The sequence below is a fragment of the Myxine glutinosa genome, chromosome 14 (genome assembly GCF_964187855.1).
Source record: "Myxine glutinosa chromosome 14, kmMyxGlut1.1, whole genome shotgun sequence".
Lineage (NCBI taxonomy): Eukaryota > Metazoa > Chordata > Myxini > Myxiniformes > Myxinidae > Myxine > Myxine glutinosa.
In genome coordinates this window covers 28,048,866-28,068,011 of record NC_136274.1, presented here as the reverse complement: position 1 = coordinate 28,068,011, position 19,146 = coordinate 28,048,866, and the positions used below count along the sequence as shown (strand labels likewise).

The 19,146-nt window shown below is 44.4% G+C and overlaps 2 protein-coding genes across 2 annotated transcripts; both read right to left on the bottom strand.

Moving 5' to 3' along the window:
- Positions 1-581: 581 nt before the first annotated feature.
- On the bottom strand, positions 582-2,912 carry LOC137439538 (uncharacterized). The gene is made up of 4 exons (XM_068135378.2): positions 2,632-2,912; positions 2,413-2,532; positions 2,064-2,156; positions 582-1,005 (listed from the first exon to the last, which is right to left on the bottom strand). Exons 1-4 carry the CDS (start codon positions 2,824-2,826, stop codon positions 895-897), a joined length of 519 nt encoding a protein of 172 aa, XP_067991479.2. The 5' UTR covers positions 2,827-2,912; the 3' UTR covers positions 582-894.
- A 13,378-nt stretch (positions 2,913-16,290) lies between these two features.
- On the bottom strand, positions 16,291-18,799 carry LOC144888264 (uncharacterized). Its single transcript, XM_078768315.1, has 4 exons — positions 18,519-18,799; positions 18,300-18,419; positions 17,951-18,043; positions 16,291-16,709 (listed from the first exon to the last, which is right to left on the bottom strand). Exons 1-4 carry the CDS (start codon positions 18,711-18,713, stop codon positions 16,578-16,580), a joined length of 540 nt encoding a protein of 179 aa, XP_078624441.1. The 5' UTR covers positions 18,714-18,799; the 3' UTR covers positions 16,291-16,577.
- Between the last annotated feature and the right edge of the window lie 347 nt (positions 18,800-19,146).

Sequence of the window (19,146 nt, the reverse complement as noted above, 5' to 3'; positions counted from 1 at the left end):
CATTCGGTACAGCGCCGCCTGCTCGGTGCCATTCGGTGCAGCGCCGCCTGCTCGGTGCCATTCGGTACAGCGCCGCCTGCTCGGTGCCATTCGGTGCAGCGCCGCCTGCTCGGTGCCATTCGGTACAGCGCCGCCTGCTCGGTGCCATTCGGTGCAGCGCCGCCTGATCGGTGCCATTCGGTGCAGCGCCGCCTGCTCGGTACCATTCGGTGCAGCGCCGCCTGCTCGGTGCCATTCGGTGCAGTCCCGACTGCTCGGTGCCATTCGGTGCAGCGCCGCCTGCTCGGTGCCATTCGGTGCAGCGCCGCCTGCTCGGTGCCATTCGGTGCAGCGCCGCCTGCTCGGTGCCATTCGGTGCAGCGCCGCCTGCTCGGTGCCATTCGGTACCACCTTCTTTTGTACACACAATGTTTGCTGGATTTGATTGGGATTGGGCCGAGTCCGAGTCCTCCCAAAAATGGACTGAGTCCAGGTAACATCCAGGTGTATTTCATGCTAATATCCGGTCGGTTTCGTGCGTCTCCCACTCTGTGTTAAAATGTCACCACTTGATCACCATTACAAAGTAAAACAGCCTCAGGTTTTCATTTTTGCAATCCTTTATTTCCATGATCAGACAAAGTTTAATCGCAGAGTCACAATTAAATGTTAAACTACAAAAAGTTCAGCTGCAGTTTCAATCCTAAAAGTTCAATTTTAAAGCTTACTAACTGGTTACCTGTTCGGCTTACTTGTGTAACTAAGCGAATCAATTGGAATTAACGAGCAAGTATTGAATGTCGGGGAGAAATCATTCGCTCCCACCCATTAACCCACAACACCACCACCACCACCACCACCACCACCACCAACACAGAGCTTCCTCCTAACCGTGATAACGATTAATCCAACCGATTAACCGATTAATCCAACACCATAATGTATTCCCACACCCTTAAGAACTCCTCGTCCCGCATTCTTCACTTTTCTCCAGGCTTTCTTAAACCAGCCACGTCGTCGCCTCGCCTGTAAAACAAACACCAGACGATTTTCAATAATCAATAAAATATTTATTCGTTTTCTAGAACTTCACAGTCATGTTGGTGCGGAACATTGTTCAGGATAAAACACATCTCTCGTCTACAGGTGCGTAAGTAGACAATGGCCATTCTCAGCTTGATCGCAAATTTGGTGAAAAGATCCAAGGTAAAAAGTGATAAAAATTTACAGGAAGTTTCATTTGTTACTGACTTTGAAAAAAAACCTTCCTGAAATCTATTTTTTTTGCCATCAGCCACACCTCCTCTATCTACGTGAGCATCAGGTAAACCGGAAATTCCAGAACACCTCTTTCAGCAGGTAACCGTCTTCCAGCACACCTTCTATATCTACGTCAGCATGAGGGCAACCCTTCCAGAACAATGGAATGCCAAGATATTCTAGAGTTCTGAAGAGTCATTCTAGAAGGTTCTAAAGGGTAATTATAGATGGTTCCAAAGGGTGATTTCAGAGGGTTCTAAAGGGTGATTTCAGAGGGCTGTAAAGGGTAATTCTAGATGGTTCTAAAGGGTAAATCTAGAGGGCAATTCTAATGGGTTTCGTTCGTTACTGGGCTTTGCATATTTCATATTAAAAATGCCAAACTGAACCGCTCCCTTCGGACACGGGTGTGATTGTTTTTAGTCCGACTGCCAGGTTAGGTCCACCACCGAAGGTGGACGGAGGTTACGTCTTCACCCCTGTCTGTCTGTTTATTTGTCTGTCGGTGAGCAGGATATCTGAAAAGGTTATGGACGGATTTGGATGAAACTTGGTGGACAGGTTGGGTGTGTGACTAGGACAAATCGATTAGATTTTGGAAAGTGATTTCTCACTCACATCGAGAGATGGAGCCAAAAACGATATATCGCATGATATTTCAAAAAGTTGTAGATGAGTTGGGTGGATGACAAGAACAAATTCGATTTTGGTTCAGGTCCGAAATCCACATTCGGCCTACCAGTGGGATGGAAACCATAAACTGTATGCGCTCCACCGAATACCGTTTTACTGTAGTTTATTACTGTTTGATCTCAAACCCTCACATTTCCGCCCGTCGAGTTGAAATCGCAAGTCGCGTCTCCGACGTCCAAGGAGTCCTCGGTGCTCAACACGGTGACCTCACACTGTGCAATGCCCTACAAAGCACAACAACGGATTGATACATCATGACCATCTACATTGCAATAACCTCATGGGTTCTTATCATACTGTGATGTCCACATCCATCCACTTCATAGTTATATCCACAATGTCCAAGTCAACAATCTGCACTGCATGACCAACATCTCACACACAATCTCGAGGGTAGACCTCAGGTGTGGATCACATCGATGTATCACTATCAGGACCAGAAACAAACATTGGGACTCGAGTAGATCAAACGGGTCTTACCGGTGGCGAGTCCGTCGCGATCGGACAATCGGCCCAGTCCCTGGGATCGTCCGCATTGCACTCGGTCTCATCCACGTAAAATATGATGGTGGTCTGTCCTTCAACGTCTGTTTCATCTGCCTATGGAAGAAACACGAGTTAGACAATTTGATCACCCTGATCCATGTTGGGATTTGTGTCGGTGTCTGTGAAAGAAGAAATGGACACGTTGAAACTCACCTGGATATCCTGTTGTTCAGACAATGCCAGTTTACGTGTGGACACCTGCTGATTGTTCAGCTTGTCCAACGCTTCATCAACTGCATTCTCCACCTGCTCGTTGGACAAAGAATCATCTGCCCGAGCTGTAGGTGCTTGATCCAAGAGCAGGATCAGGACCAGAGAGAGAACCGCTGGGACACACAAGGACTTCATGACTCCACAACCAAACTTGCCTCGTCTTTCTTTTTGCTTCAATTTATAGGAGAAAAGTTTGAGCCATGAGGAAACTGGAGGTTTTCTCCATGCTTCTATCTCCTGCATTCCTTGCTCTTTATTTCCTCATTTTCTTGGTCTTGTTTCCACACACTCCATGTGGATGCTCCAGATAGATTGGCAAACCATTGATTGAGAAAATATTGGTTGAAGGTGGTCTTGAGGGGATTTCACACTCCGGCGTTGCACACTGGTCTCCTTTGGGCAGTGATCCATGCTTGTTTCAATCCTTCACAGTCCTCACGAAAAGGTTCGTGTAGTATACTATGAACCACAGGGAATACAGGGATGTCCTTCCCTTGGGAATGCAGCGATGTCCTCTCCATAATAATGTGGTAGAAGGTGGGTGCAGTGGTCCAGAGATGGGGCCACAACCCAGACTTGTACTGCACAACGTGGGCACAATAGTTTCCTCTGATTTAAACTAATACTTTTATCATCACCAAGTACCAGACATTTTACAGTGAGTAAGGTACTACTGAAAACGTTGTACTTTCCTTCTGCTTGGTGGTTAGTGTTTGGTTATGCTTGGTAGTTAGTGGTTTGGTTATGCTTGGTTGTTAGTAGTTTCGTTATGCTTGGTGGTTAGTGGTTTGGTTATGCTTGGTAGTTAGTGGTTTGGTTATGTTTGGTTGTTAGTGGTTTGGTTATGCTTGGTTGTTAGTGGTTTGGTTATGCTTGGTGGTTAGTAGTTTCGTTATGCTTGGTGGTTAGTGGTTTGGTTATGCTTGGTAGTTAGTGGTTTGGTTATGCTTGGTTGTTAGTAGTTTCGTTATGCTTGGTGGTTAGTGGTTTGGTTATGCTTGGTAGTTAGTGGTTTGGTTATGCTTGGTGGTTAGTGGTTTGGTTATGCTTGGTTGTTAGTGGTTTGGTTATGCTTGGTGGTTAGTAGTTTCATTATGCTTGGTGGTTAGTGGTTTGGTTATTCTTGGTGATTAGTGGTTTAGTTATGCTTGGTTGTTAGTGGTTTGGTTTTGCTTGGTTGTTAGTGGTTTGGTTATGCTTGGTTGTTAGTAGTTTCGTTATGTTTGGTGGTTAGTGGTTTGGTTATGCTTGGTTGTTAGTGGTTTGGTTATGCTTGGTTGTTAGTAGTTTCGTTATGCTTGGTGGTTAGTGGTTTGGTTATGCTTGGTCGTTAGTGGTTTGCTTATGCTTGGTGGTTAGTGGTTTGGTTATGCTTGGTTGTTCGTGGTTTGGTTATGCTTGGTGGTTAGTAGTTTCATTATGCTTGGTGGTTAGTGGTTTGGTTATTCTTGGTGATTAGTGGTTTAGTTATGCTTGGTTGTTAGTGTGGTTTGGTTATGCTTGGTTGTTAGTGGTTTGGTTATGCTTGGTTGTTAGTAGTTTGGTTATGCTTGGTGCTTCGTAGTTTGGTTATGCTTGGTGGTTAGTGGTTTGGTTATGCTTGGTTGTTCGTGGTTTGGTTATGCTTGGTTGTTAGTGGTTTGGTTATGCTTGGTGGTTAGTAGTTTGGTTATGCTTGGTGCTTCGTAGTTTGGTTATGCTTGGTGGTTAGTGGTTTGGTTATGCTTGGTGCTTCGTAGTTTGGTTATGCTTGGTTGTTCGTGGTTTGGTTATGCTTGGTGGTTAGTAGTTTCATTATGCTTGGTGGTTAGTGGTTTGGTTATTCTTGGTGATTAGTGGTTTAGTTATGCTTGGTTGTTAGTGTGGTTTGGTTATGCTTGGTTGTTAGTGGTTTGGTTATGCTTGGTTGTTAGTAGTTTGGTTATGCTTGGTGCTTCGTAGTTTGGTTATGCTTGGTGGTTAGTGGTTTGGTTATGCTTGGTTGTTCGTGGTTTGGTTATGCTTGGTTGTTAGTGGTTTGGTTATGCTTGGTGGTTAGTAGTTTGGTTATGCTTGGTGCTTCGTAGTTTGGTTATGCTTGGTGGTTAGTGGTTTGGTTATGCTTGGTGCTTCGTAGTTTGGTTATGCTTGGTTGTTCGTGGTTTGGTTATGCTTGGTGGTTAGTAGTTTCATTATGCTTGGTGGTTAGTGGTTTGGTTATTCTTGGTGATTAGTGGTTTAGTTATGCTTGGTTGTTAGTGTGGTTTGGTTATGCTTGGTTGTTAGTGGTTTGCTTATGCTTGGTGGTTAGTGGTTTGGTTATGCTTGGTTGTTCGTGGTTTGGTTATGCTTGGTGGTTAGTAGTTTCATTATGCTTGGTGGTTAGTGGTTTGGTTATTCTTGGTGATTAGTGGTTTAGTTATGCTTGGTTGTTAGTGTGGTTTGGTTATGCTTGGTTGTTAGTGGTTTGGTTATGCTTGGTTGTTAGTGGTTTGGTTATGCTTGGTTGTTAGTGGTTTGGTTATGCTTGGTTGTTAGTAGTTTGGTTTTGCTTGGTGCTTCGTAGTTTGGTTATGCTTGGTGGTTAGTGGTTTGGTTATTTTGTTTATGCTGGGTGGTTTGGTTGTGCTGGGTGGTTAGTAGTTTGGTTATTTTGGGTTGTTTGGTTGTGCTGTGTGGTTTGGTTGTGCCGTGTGGTTAGTACTTTGTTATTTTTGGTGGTTTGATTATGCTGGGTGGTTTGGTTGTGCTGGGTGGTTAGTAGTTTGGTTATTTTGGGTGGTTTGGTTATGCTGGGTAGTTTGGTTGTGCTCTGTGGTTTGGTTGTGCTGGGTGGTTAGTAGTTTGGTTATTTTGGGTGGTTTGGTTATGCCGGGTGGTTTGATTGTGCTGGGTGGTTAGTAGTTTAGTTATTTTGGGTTGTTTGGTTGTGCTGGGTGGTTAGTAGTTTGGTTATTTTGGGTGGATTGGTGATGCCAGGTGGTTTGATTGTGCTGGGTGGCTGGTAGTTTTGTTATTTTGGGTTGTTTGGTTTTTTGGGGTTGTTTGGCTGTGCTAGGTGGTTTGGTTGTGCTGGGTTGTTAGTAGTTTAGTTATTTTGGGTGGTTTGGTTATGCTGGGTGGTTTGGTTGTGCTGGGTGGTTTGGTTGTGCTGGGTGGTTAGTAGTTTGGTTATTTTGGGTGGATTGGTTATGCCGGGTGGTTTGATTGTGCTGGGTGGCTAGTAGTTTTGTTATTTTGGGTTGTTTGGTTATTTTGGGTTGTTTGGCTGTGCTAGGTGGTTTGGTTGTGCTGGATTGTTAGTAGTTTAGTTATTTTGGGTGGTTTGGTTATGCTGGGTGGTTTGGTTATGCTGGGTGGTTAGTAGTTTAGTTATTTTGGGTTGTTTGGTTATTTTGGGTTGTTTGGCTGTGCTGGGTGGTTTGGTTGTGCTGGGTGGTTAGTAGTTTAGTTATTTTGGGTGGTTTGGTTATGCTGGGTGGTTTGGTTGTGCTGGGTGGTTAGTAGTTTAGTTATTTTGGGTTGTTTGGCTGTGCTGGGTGGTTTGGTTGTGCTGGGTGGTTAGTAGTTTAGTTATTTTGGGTGGTTTGGTAATGCTGGGTGGTTTGGCTGTGCTGGGTGGTTTGGTTGTGCTGGGTGGTTAGTAGTTTAGTTATTTTGGGTTGTTTGGCTGTGCTTGGTGGTTTGGTTGTGCTGGGTGGTTAGTAGTTTAGTTATTTTGGGTGGTTTGGTTATGCTGGGTGGTTTGGTTGTGCTGGGTGGTTAGTAGTTTGGTTATGCTGGGTGGTTTGATTGTGCTGGGTGGTTAGTAGTTTAGTTATTTTGGGTTGTTTGGTTATTTTGGGTTGTTTGGTTGTGGTGTGTGGTTAGTGCTTTGGTTATTTTGGGTGGTTTCGTTATGCTGGGTTGTTTGGTTGTGCTAGGTGGTTATTAGTTTGGTTATTTTTGGTAGTTTGGTCATTTTGGGTGCTTTGGCTGTGCTTGTGGTTAGTGGTTTGGTTATTTTGGGTGGATTGGTTATGCCGGGTGGTTTGGTTGTGCTGAGTGGTTAGTAGTTTAGTTATTTTGGGTGGTTTGGTTATGCTGGGTGGTTTGGTTTTGGTGGGTGGTAAGTAGTTTAGTTATTTTGGGTTGTTTGGTTGTGCTGTGAAGTTAGTAGTTTGGTTATTTTGGGTGGATTGGTTATGCCGGGTGGTTTGATTGTGCTGGGTGGTTAGTAGATTAGTTATTTTGGGTTGTTTGGTTATTTTGGGTTGTTTGGTTGTGGTGTGTGGTTAGTGCTTTGGTTATTTTGGGTGGTTTCATTATGCTGGGTTGTTTGGTTGTGCTCGGTGGTTAGTAGTTTGGTTATTTTGGGTAGTTTGGTTATTTTGGGTTGTTTGGTTGTGGTGTGTGGTTAGTGCTTTGGTTATTTTGGGTGGTTTCATTATGCTGGGTTGTTTGGTTGTGCTCGGTGGTTAGTAGTTTGGTTATTTTGGGTAGTTTGGTCATTTTGGGTGCTTTGGCTGTGATGTGGTTCGTGGTTTGGTTATTTTGGGTGGTTTGGTTGTGCTGGGTGTTTTTTTGTTTGTATGTTTTTATATATGATCTAGGCTCGTGGAAGAGGAAGGACACAGAACAGATCAGGGCACAACATAGCAAATGGAATAGCAGGAGAAAGGGGAAACACTAACAGCAGGGGAGAGGGAGAAGGTAGCTGGAGACGGACAACTAGGGGATACATGTATTAATTAGGGGAAGGGGAAAACGCAACAGGTGGACAAGGTGGATACATAAACAAAATTTTTAGAGGGGTGCGGGTGGTTTAACAGGTGTAGAAAATATCATGATTTTGGCGGTTTGTTTTGTTGTTTTTTTTGTATACAAGATCGAGGCTCGTGAAAGAGCTAACATTAGTCACACAAAAAAAAATCAAACAGACACATAAAACATATAATAAGGGGAGCGGTAGACAATATGGGGAGAGAGGGGGAAGAGCACACAAACACAACATTTGAGAGCAGGGACATCGGGAGATCTGTGGGAGGGAGAAGGCTTGGGGGAGGAGGCGTGGGAAGGGGGGGGGGGGGGGAGAAGTATAAAACACAAGGACACTGCTCGGACTTCCAGGAAACAAGTTGTTATTTCAAAAAAGTTGATCTGGGGTGAAATTAGCGGCGGTAGAAAAGATCAAGGTTTTGGATTGGGGAAGAAAAGAGATGGTGGTGAACAGCTGTTTTAAAGACCTGGATGGAGGAGTGGGATTGAAGGGAGTGAGGGAGTTTGTTCCAGAGGTGGGAGAAAAAAGGAATGAAGGAGTGAAGGTGAGCAGAGAGTCTTGATTTGGTTATGAGGGATTCGGTTATGGAGGATAACCTGAGATGGTGGTGAACAACTGTCTTTACCTCGATATTACTGAATAAATAAGAGCCATCACTGACTGCAGAGAGTAGAACCGGCAAAACTGATGAGTAGTTTTGGAAGCAAAGGATTATGGGTATCCATTTTAACCTCATTACTTCACTGCAGCCCAAATGTTAAGGATGTACGAATGACTTCTACAAGTATTTGAGCTCCAGCTCTTATTGACCTGGTACCAGTAATCTCAGTAATTCCATTCGGAGATTTCCATCAATAAATTGGATGAGTCATGAAGATGCCAAACATTTTTGATGCCAACTGACGTGAAGTTTTGGGGGAAAAAGAACAGCTTTTGGGAAGATTGGAAAAAAACGGGTTGAGAAATAAAGGTTCCCCCCGCAAACATTTTAACATCAGAAGACTCCTTTTGACGGCCCACCACTACGGCTTGCCAAGCATTCAACAGACCCTGGTAAAACAGGAGGTGAGACACATCAACTTTTTGGGGTTCAATCAAGAACTTCTCAAGGCCGTAGCCGAGCATTCCAGCTTGTCTCGGTATCCGTTGTGCTATGGGGAACCAGGGCAGTTGATTCACATTGAGCAATCATTATATCAACATTAATCGAAAGGTCATCGTACGACACTTTACGTGAATCAGCCCTTGGCCACCATCAGAGAAGGGGAGGTAAAGTACGTCTGGCCACAACCAGTGATGGCCTCCCCAAATAAATGAAGCATTATCTGTTGAATATCCTTAAGCGAGACATATGGTGGCTATAATAGAATAGTCATTTATGCGACAAGACGGAGGTGACTCGGGTGTTTGTAATCGATATTCCGCCTCTGAAACACATTTATGGAAGGGAGATTTTTGATTTGTAAAGACGCTTGGTTCTCTGATCTACCACTCCTTCCCAGTTAATAAGGGAGTACTGTTAAGGGCCAAGATAAACACATTAAGCATTTCACCCCTTCTCTTGTCCTCCTTAACTCTTTCGGAAGAGATCGAGGTGGTCCTGAAGGAAGCCGACACAAAGTACAATGAGCTGAGGATACCCACAGACCTTTAAACTTTTTGGCTACAGACGAGATTTAGGGATTGGCAGGAGGGGAGAACAATTCGACCTTCCGAAGGCCAAAAACAAGGAAAGGCCTATTATCAAGGTCTCAAAATAGATAGTGTCTCTCTCTTTGTGCAAAAGGAAAAGAGGAAGAGAAACAAAAACGAGACGGGGAGGGGAGGGGGGCAAGAGAGAAGGGGAATATAGAAAGGCGGATTCAACTCAGATGCAGAACTCCCACACAGCCGCCATGACACTTCATCCAATATACGACCAACCAGTAGAGGGAGAGAAAGAAACAGAGAGAGATTCTGTTCCTCTTTCTTTTCAAGGAGCTTCAATACACAAAATGAAAGAGCCATTGACACAGGTGTCAATATAGGCAACCAAACATGAAACCTCCTTCGATATCAAGTGCATGCATATGACGTCATCCGTTGTCACGGCACAAGATGATTGTTCTCCACGTGCGGTGTGAAAACCGATGCAAAATACCATGTGTTATGGTGCCGAGATACCATGTGTTATGGTGCCAAAATACCATGTGTTATGGTGCCAAAATACCATGTGTTATGGTGCCAAAATACCATGTGTTATGGTGCCAAAATACCATGTGTTATGGTGCCAAAATACCATGTGTTATGGTGCCAAAATACCAAGTGTTATGGTGCCAAAATACCATGTGTTATGGTGCCAAAATACCATGTGTTATGGTGCCAAAATACCATGTGTTAGTTATGGGGCCAAAATACCATGTGTTATGGTGCCAAAATACCATGTGTTATGGTGCCAAAATACCATGTGTTATGGTGCCAAAATACCATGTTATGGTGCCAAAATACCATGTGTTAGTTATGGTGCCAAATTACCATGTGTTATGGTGCCAAAATAACATGTGTTATGGTGCCAAAATACCATGTGTTATGGTGCCAAAATACCATGTGTTATGGTGCCAAAATACCATGTGTTCTGGTGCCAAAATACCATGTGTTATGGTGCCAAAATACCATGTGTTATGGTGCCAAAATACCATGTGTTAGTTATGGGGCCAAAATACCATGTATTAGTTATGGGGCCAAAATACCATGTGTTATGGTGTCAAAATACCATGTGTTATGGTGCCAGAATACCATGTTATGGTGCCAAAATACCATGTGTTATGGTGCCAAAATACCATGTGTTATGGTGCCAAAATACCATGTGTTATGGTGCCAAAATACCATGTGTTAGTTATGGGGGCAAAATACCATGTGTTATGGTGCCAAAATACCATGTGTTATGGTGCCAAAATACCATGTTATGGTGCCAAAATACCATGTGTTATGGTGCCAAAATACCATGTGTTATGGTGCCAAAATACCATGTGTTATGGTGCCAAAATACCATGTGTTATGGTGCCAAAATATCTTGTTATGGTGCCAAAATACCATGTGTTAGTTATGGGGCCAAAATACCATGTGTTATGGTGCCAAAATGCCATGTGTTATGGTGCCAAAATACCATGTGTTATGGTGCCAAAATACCATGTTATGGTGCCAAAATACCATGTGTTAGTTATGGTGCCAAAATACCATGTGTTATGGTGCCAAAATACCATGTGTTATGGTGCCAAAATACCTTGTGTTTTGGTGCCAAAATACCATGTGTTATGGTGCCAAAATACCATGTGTTATGGTGCCAAAATACCATGTGTTATGGTGCCAAAATACCATGTGTTATGGTGCCAAAATACCATGTGTTATGGTGCCAAAATACCATGTGTTAGTTATGGGGCCAAAATACCATGTGTTAGTTATGGGGCCAAAATACCATGTGTTATGGTGTCAAAATACCATGTGTTATGGTGCCAAAATACCATGTTATGGTGCAAAAATACCATGTGTTATGGTGCCAAAATACCATGTGTTATGGTGCCAAAATACCATGTGTTATGGTGCCAAAATACCATGTGTTATGGTGCCAAAATATCATGTGTTATGGTGCCAAAATACCATGTGTTATGGTGCCAAAATACCATGTCATGGTGCCAAAATACCATGTGTTATGGTGCCAAAATACCATGTGTTATGGAGCCAAAATACCAAGTGTTATGGTGCCAAAATACCATGTGTTATGGTGCCAAAATATCATGTGTTATGGTGCCAAAATACCATGTGTTAGTTATGGGGCCAAAATACCATGTGTTATGGTGCCAAAATACCATGTGTTATGGTGCCAAAATACCATGTGTTATGTTGCCAAAATACCATGTTATGGTGCCAAAATACCATGTGTTAGTTATGGTGCCAAAATACCATGTGTTATGGTGCCAAAATAACATGTGTTATGGTGCCAAAATACCATGTGTTATGGTGCCAAAATACCATGTGTTATGGTGCCAAAATACCATGTGTTATGGTGCCAAAATACCATGTGTTATGGTGCCAAAATATCATGTGTTATGGTGCCAAAATACCATGTGTTGTGGTGCCAAAATACCATGTGTGATGGTGCCAAAATACCATGTGTTATGGTGCCAAAATACCATGTGTTATGGTGCCAAATGCTCAATACCTGCCCAATCAAGGTGTATAAAGTTGGTAGAGACCTTTCCCAACAGACTCACAGCTGTAATTGCTGTCAAAGGTGATTCCACCAAGTATTAATTCAGGGGGGGGGGGGGGGGGGGGAGGACACTTACCTTAAGATATTCAAAAAAAAATTTTTTTTTTTTTGATATTTTTAGAAATTATTTTTTTTCACTTGGAAGGTGAGGGTTATGATATGCAAATAAAGGTGGCAAAAGTCTTATTTAATGCAATTTAATTCCAGGCTATAAGGCAACAAAAGGAGAACATTTTGAAAGGGGGTGTAGACCTTCTTGAGGCGCTGTATGTATTAAACCCCCTGAGTCAAACTTCATAGAAGCGCCTTTAGCAGTGATTACAGCTTCAAGTCTTCTTGGGTATGTCTGTATCAGCTTTGCACATCTGGATTTGGGGAGTTTCTCCCATTATTCCTTGCAGATTTGCTCAAACTCTGTCAAGTTGGATGGGGAGCGTCAGTGAACAGCAATCTTCACGTTTTAAATCAGATTCTCAATTGGATTCAAGTCTGGGCTTTGGCTGGGCCACTCAAGGACTTTCACATTCTTGTTCTGAAGCCATTCCAGTGTTGCTTTGGCTCGATGCTTGGGGTCGTTGTCCTGTTGGAAAGTAAATCGTGGCCGTTGTCTGCGGTCTTTTGCACTCTGAAGCAGGTTCTCCTCAAGGATTTGCCTGTGTTTGGCGCCATTTATTGTTCCCTCTCTACTTACAAGTCTCCCAGTCCCTGCTGCTGAAAAACATCCCCATAGCATGATGCTGCCAACAAATTAATAATAAGAAATAAATAAATATATAATAATAATAAAATATAATAAATCATCATACTAAAATAATATAATGGTTATGACTTGGCCTTGGTTATGACTAACTTCCCTGCAAATGTCTGCTGCTCTTCTTCTGCTCCAATCGGTTCTTCTGATCATGTGCTTGTTAAAGTGGACATCTCTCTGGCCATTCTCAGAGAGCCTCCTCAGCACCGACGAGTCTGGCATTTCACTCAGGCTGACTGGCACGGGCTGCAAGCAGCCATCAATTACCTGGACTGGTCTCCCATCTCTACTGCATCTGACATCAATTCTCCCTGGGAATTCTTCCAAAGCAAACTGCTCTCTCTCATGCACAGATTTATCCCATCTCGTCTATAGTTGTCTTACCCTTACTCCCGTCCATGGTACACTGAATCTTGTGGTGAGGCAGTTGCCCTGAAACAACTTGCCTTTGCCTCTTGGAAGGCAAATCGAACTGAAGGCAATCTCAGTTCCTTCCACCAAGCTAGAAACAAGTGTGTGTCTACCCTCAGGAGTGCCAGGAAGCACTATCTCTCCACACTCAAGATTGAACTCTCAAACCTGTCTCCTTTCTCCAAATCCTGGTGGCGTCTGGTCAAATCCGTTTCTGGTGTTTGTTCCCGCTCCGTCCCCTCCCTTACCTCAAATGGCTACACAGTTGACACCGCACGTGACAAAGCCGAATGCCTCAACTCTGTGTTTGCCTCAAAATCTTGTGTCCCAAACCCATCTCTCTCTGTTCCCACCTTTCCCAGTCGAACCCAACTGCTCCTGGACTCTGTGTCCTTCTCTCCTGACAAGGTGGAGAAGTTTCTGTAAAACCTCGACTCTGATTCTGCAACGGGACAAGACGGCATCAGCCCACGGGTCCTAAAATCCTGCTCTGCCGCTCTATCTCACTCTTTCTCTGTTCTTTTCACCCTCTCTTTTGCTCAAGGTCATCTGCCAGAATCTTGGAAATCAGCAAACATTTCCGCTTTACACAAAAAAGGTGCAAAACCGATCATTGCAACTACAGACCAATCAGCCTGCTTCCAATTAATCAGCAAAGTCATGGAATCCATCATTGCTTCGAATATCAAAACCTTCCTCTTCTCCAATGGCTTGATCTCTGATCATCAATTTGGATTCAGACCAGGTCATTCTACTCTGGACATGTTGCTTCTGCTGTCTCAACAATGGATGGAGGTCCTCAATGCCAAACAGGAAATCAGAGCTGTCTCACTTGACATATCACGTGCCTTCCATACGGTCTGGCAGCCAGCTCTGCTCACCAAACTCTCCTCCTATGGTATCCATGGAAATCTCCACTCATGGCTTGCGGACTTCCTCTCTGGTCGTCGGCAACGTGTGGCCCTGAATGGATTTCTCTCATCTCCCCTTCCTGTTCTGGCTGGAGTTCCCCAAGGTAGTGTTCTGGGCCATGTGCTTTTACTGGTCTTCATCAATGATCCCTCCGACTCTGGAAAATCCTCTCTATCTCTTTGCTGATGACTCCACTATCTGCCGCTCCATTCCTCATCCCTCAGATCGGCAGTCTGCAGCTTCCTCACTCTCTGCAGACCTGGCCAAAATCACAGACTGGTCAAACAAGTGGAACATGTCTTTCAATCCTGACAAGTCTCACACTCTTACAATGTCTCTCCGAAAGGACCGACTGGAAAACCCTCCCATCTACTTTCTCAACAATCCTCTCCAAGAAGTTCTGTCGCTCAAGCTTTTGGGTCTCACTATCTGCCATGATCTTTATTGGGAAAACCACATTTCTTAGCTGGCCTCCAAAGCCAGTCGCCGACTGGGCATCCTCCGTCGTGCGAAGTCCTTCCTTGGCACACCTGAGCGCCTCAGCACATACAAGGCTTTCATCCGCAGCTCAATGGAATACTGTTACCCCCTCTGGGCTGGTGCTCCTGCCTCACACCTAGCTCGTCTTCACGCTATTGAAACCAAAGCTTTCAGCATCATTGGAATCTCCTGCGATGAAGTTAACTCCGAGGGCCTTTCACTCACTCACCGCAGGCAGGTTGGTGGTCTTTCTGTCTTCTACCGACTCCTCTCCGGGATTGCTCCCCCAGCTCTCTCTGTGCTCTGTCCCCCCAATATTCCTACAGGTCGCACAAGATCTGCCTGCAACCCTCTTATGGTGAAACTGCCAAAATCAAGACTCTCTGCTCACCTTCACTCCTTCATTCCTCTTTTCTCCCGCCTCTGGAACAAATTCCCTCACTCTCTTCAATCCCACTCCTCCCTCCAGATCTTTAAAACAGCTGTTCACCACCATCTCTTATCTTCCCTCATCCAAAAGCTTGATCTTTTCTACCCCCGCTAATTTCACCCCAAATCCACTTTTTTGAAATACCAACTTCTTTCCTGGGAGTCCTTGGTGTACTTGTGTTTATACTTCTCCCACCTCCTTACCCCTTCCCATGCCGCCTTCCCCCAATCCCTCTCCTTCCAACACATTCCCGATGTCCCTGCTCTCAAATGTTGTGTTTATGTGCTTCCCCTCCTCTCCCCACCTTGTCTACCGCTCCCCTTTTTATATACTTTGTTTGTTTGTCTCTGATTTATTTTTGTGATAAATGTTAGCTCTTTCACGAGCCTCGATTCTGTATACCAAAAAAAAAATCACAAAAAAATGTAGTAAACCTCGCACAGAGATTAGCAACTCCGAATTGCTTGGAAAAAATTAGAAAAATATTGTTTTTATAGACTAAATTTTATTTAAAAAGACTGTTGGGTTAAGTTCTGTCGAGGAAATTGTATCTGACCATATTTAGAAGTTTCAGTCGTTTATCTAACTCATAAATTGTGTTTGATATCGTGAAATTTGCTCCTTATTTATGCGCTAATTCGTTTATTATTATTTTGTTGTTCGGAAACTTCCGACCACTTTCGGTACTCATATCAACCCCCTTCACACTGCGATATCATTTCTTTTAAAATCACACGTGGAATACGTAACCTTAACTATAGGCTAACAAAAATGAAAGTTTCCATGCATGTCATTAATTTCCATTTTTATTTAATTTCAAAACTTCATAATTTATTTTTATAAATCCTAACCCTAAATAACCCTCGGCGTTACCGTACCCTGATTTGTAAATCAATGTTTATCGGGAATGCACGTAAATTCCAAACCCGAACCTAACCCTGTGCTTTATGTGGATTAGTGTTGAACTTGAAGATATGTTTGAGCGCCGCCTGCTGGGTGGTGTGCATTCGGAACCACTTGGTATACACGGGAACTTCCGGCGCTGTACATTCGGTGCAGCGCCGCCTGCTCGGTGCCATTCGGTACAGCGCCGCCTGCTCGGTGCCATTCGGTGCAGCGCCGCCTGCTCGGTGCCATTCGGTGCAGCGCCGCCTGCTCGGTGCCATTCGGTGCAGCGCCGCCTGCTCGGTGCCATTCGGTACAGCGCCGCCTGCTCGGTGCCATTCGGTGCAGCGCCGCCTGCTCGGTGCCATTCGGTGCAGCGCCGACTGCTCGGTGCCATTCGGTGCAGCGCCGCCTGCTCGGTGCCATTCGGTGCAGCGCCGCCTGCTCGGTGCCATTCGGTGCAGCGCCGCCTGCTCGGTGCCATTCGGTGCAGCGCCGCCTGCTCGGTGCCATTCGGTGCAGCGCCGCCTGCTCGGTACCATTCGGTACCACCTTCTTTTGTACACACAATGTTTGCTGGATTCGAGTGGGATTGGGCCGAGTCCGAGTCCTCCCAAAAATGGACTGAGTCCAGGTAACATCCAGGTGTATTTCATCCTAACATCCGGTCGGTTTCGTGCGTCTCCTACTCTGTGTTAAAATGTCACCACTTGATCACCATTACAAAGTAAAACAGCCTCAGGTTTTCATTTTTGCAATCCTTTATTTCCATGATCAGACAAAGTTTAATAGCAGAGTCACAATTAAATGTTAAACTACAAAAAGTTCAGCTGCAGTTTCAATCCTAAAAGTTCAATTTTAAAGCTTACTAACTGGTTACCTGTTCGGCTTACTTGTGTAACTAAGCGAATCAATTGGAATTAACGAGCAAGTGTTGAATGTCGGGGAGAAATCATTGGCTCCCACCCATTAACCCACAACACCACCACCACCACCACCACCACCACCACCACCAACACAGAGCTTCCTCCTAACCGCGATAACGATTAAGCCAACGATTCAAATAATGTCTTCCCACACCCTTCGCGGTATTAAGAACTCCTCGTCCCACATTCTTCACTTTTTTCCAGGTTCTCTTAAACCAGCCACGTCGTCGCCTCGCCTGTAAAACAAACACCAGACGATTTTCAATAATCAATAAAATATTTATTCGTTTTCTAGAACTTCACAGTCATGTTGGTGCGGACAATGTTCAGGATAAAACACATCTCTCGTCTACAGGTGCGTAAGTAGACAATGGCCATTCTCAGCTTGATCGCAAATTTGGTGAAAAGATCCAAGGTAAAAAGTGATAAAAATTTACAGGAAGCTTCATTTGTTACTGACTTTGAAAAAAAACCTTCCTGAAATCTATTTTTTTTGCCATCACCCACACCTCCTCTATCTACGTGAGCATCAGGTAAACCGGAAATTCCAGAACACCTCTTTCAGCAGGTAACCGTCTTCCAGCACACCTTCTATATCTACGTCAGCATGAGGGGAACCCTTCCAGAACAATGGAATGCCAAGATATTCTAGAGTTCTGAAGAGTCATTCTAGAAGGTTCTAAAGGGTAATTATAGATGGTTCCAAAGGGTAATTCCAAAGGGTTCTAAAAGGTTTTCTGAGTCGGTTCTAAAGGGTAAATCCAGAGGGTTCTAAAGGGTGATTTCAGAGGGTTCTAAAGGGTGGTTTCAGAGGGCTGTAAAGGGTGATTCTAGTGGGTTCTAATGGGTCATTCTAACGGGTTCTAAAGGGTAAATCCAGAGGGTTCTAAAGGGTGATTTCAGAGGGTTCTAAAGGGTGGTTTCAGAGGGCTGTAAAGGGTAATTCTAGATGGTTCTAAAGGGTAAATCTAGAGGGCAATTCTAATGGGTTTCGTTCGTTACTGGGCTTTGCCTATTTCATATTAAAAATGCCAAACTGAACCGCTCCCTTCGGACACGGGTGTGATTGTTTTTAGTCCGACTGCCAGGTTAGGTCCACCACCGAAGGTGGACGGAGGTTACGTCTTCACCCCTGTCTGTCTGTTTATTTGTCTGTCGGTGAGCAGGATATCTGAAAAGGTTATGGACGGATTTGGATGAAACTTGGTGGACAGGTTGGGTGTGTGACTAGGACAAATCGATTAGATTTTGGAAAGTGATTTCTCACTCACATCGAGAGATGGAGCCAAAAACGATATATCGCATGATATTTCAAAAAGTTGTAGATGAGTTGGGTGGATGACAAGAACAAATTCGATTTTGGTTCAGGTCCGAAATCCACATTCGGCCTACCAGTGGGATGGAAACCATAAACTGTATGCGCTCCACCGAATACCGTTTTACTGTAGTTTATTACTGTTTGATCTCAAACCCTCACATTTCCGCCCGTCGAGATGAAATCGCAAGTCGCGTCTCCGACGTCCAAGGAGTCCTCGGTGTTCAACACGGTGACCTCACACTGTGCATCGACCTACAAAGCACAACAACGGATTGATACATCATGACCATCTACATTGCAATAACCTCATGGGTTCTTATCATACTGTGATGTCCACATCCATCCACTTCATAGTTATATCCACAATGTCCAACTCAACAATCTGCACTGCATGACCAACATCTCACACACAATCTCGAGGGTAGACCTCAGGTGTGGATCACATCGATGTATCACTATCAGGACCAGAAACAAACATTGGGACTCGAGTAGATCAAACGGGTCTTACCGGTGTCGAGTCCGTCGCGATCGGACAATCGGCCCAGTCCCTGGGATCGTCCGCATTGCACTCGGTCTCAACCACGTCAAATTTGATGGTGAACTGTCCTTCAACGTCTGTTTCATCTGCCTATGGAAGAAACACGAGTTAGACAATTTGATCACCCTGATCCATGTTGGGATTTGTGTCGGTGTCTGTGAAAGAAGAAATGGACACGTTGAAACTCACCTGGATATCCTGTTGTTCAGACAATGCCAGTTTACGTGTGGACACCTGCTGTTTGTTCAGCTTGTCCAACGCTTCATCAACTGCATTCTCCACCTGCTCATTGGACAAAGAATCAGCTGCCCAAGCTGTAGGTGCTTGATCCAAGAGCAGGATCAGGACCAGAGAGAGAACCGCGGGGACACACAAGGACTTCATGACTCCACAACCAAACTTGCCTCGTCTTTCTTTTTGCTTCAATTTATAGGAGAAAAGTTTGAGCCATGAGGAAACTGGAGGTTTTCTCCATGCTTCTATCTCCTGCATTCCTTGCTCTTTATTTCCTCATTTTCTTGGTCTTGTTTCCACACACTCCATGTGGATGCTCCAGATAGATTGGCAAACCATTGATTGAGAAAATATTGGTTGAAGGTGGTCTTGAGGGGATTTCACACTCCGGCGTTGCACACTGGTCTCCTTTGGGCAGTGATCCATGCTTGTTTCAATCCTTCACAGTCCTCACGAAAAGGATCGTGTAGTATACTATGAACCACAGGGAATACAGGGATGTCCTTCCCTTGGGAATGCAGCGATGTCCTCTCCATAATAATGTGGTAGAAGGTGGGTGCAGTGGTCCAGAGATGGGGCCACA

Excerpts from the sequence above, each read along its gene's own strand:
- LOC137439538 (XM_068135378.2), bottom strand. The coding sequence starts at position 2,826 with ATGAAGTCCTTGTGTGTCCCAGCGGTTCTCTCTCTGGTCCTGATCCTG. Across the intron at positions 2,157-2,412 it reads TCGCGACGGACTCGCCACCG|GGCATTGCACAGTGTGAGGT; the intron begins GTAAGACCCGTT and ends TGTGCTTTGTAG. Across the intron at positions 1,006-2,063 it reads TCAACTCGACGGGCGGAAAT|GCGAGGCGACGACGTGGCTG; the intron begins GTGAGGGTTTGA and ends TTTGTTTTACAG.
- LOC144888264 (XM_078768315.1), bottom strand. The coding sequence starts at position 18,713 with ATGAAGTCCTTGTGTGTCCCCGCGGTTCTCTCTCTGGTCCTGATCCTG. Across the intron at positions 18,420-18,518 it reads CTGAACAACAGGATATCCAG|GCAGATGAAACAGACGTTGA; the intron begins GTGAGTTTCAAC and ends TTTCTTCCATAG. Across the intron at positions 16,710-17,950 it reads TCATCTCGACGGGCGGAAAT|GCGAGGCGACGACGTGGCTG; the intron begins GTGAGGGTTTGA and ends TTTGTTTTACAG.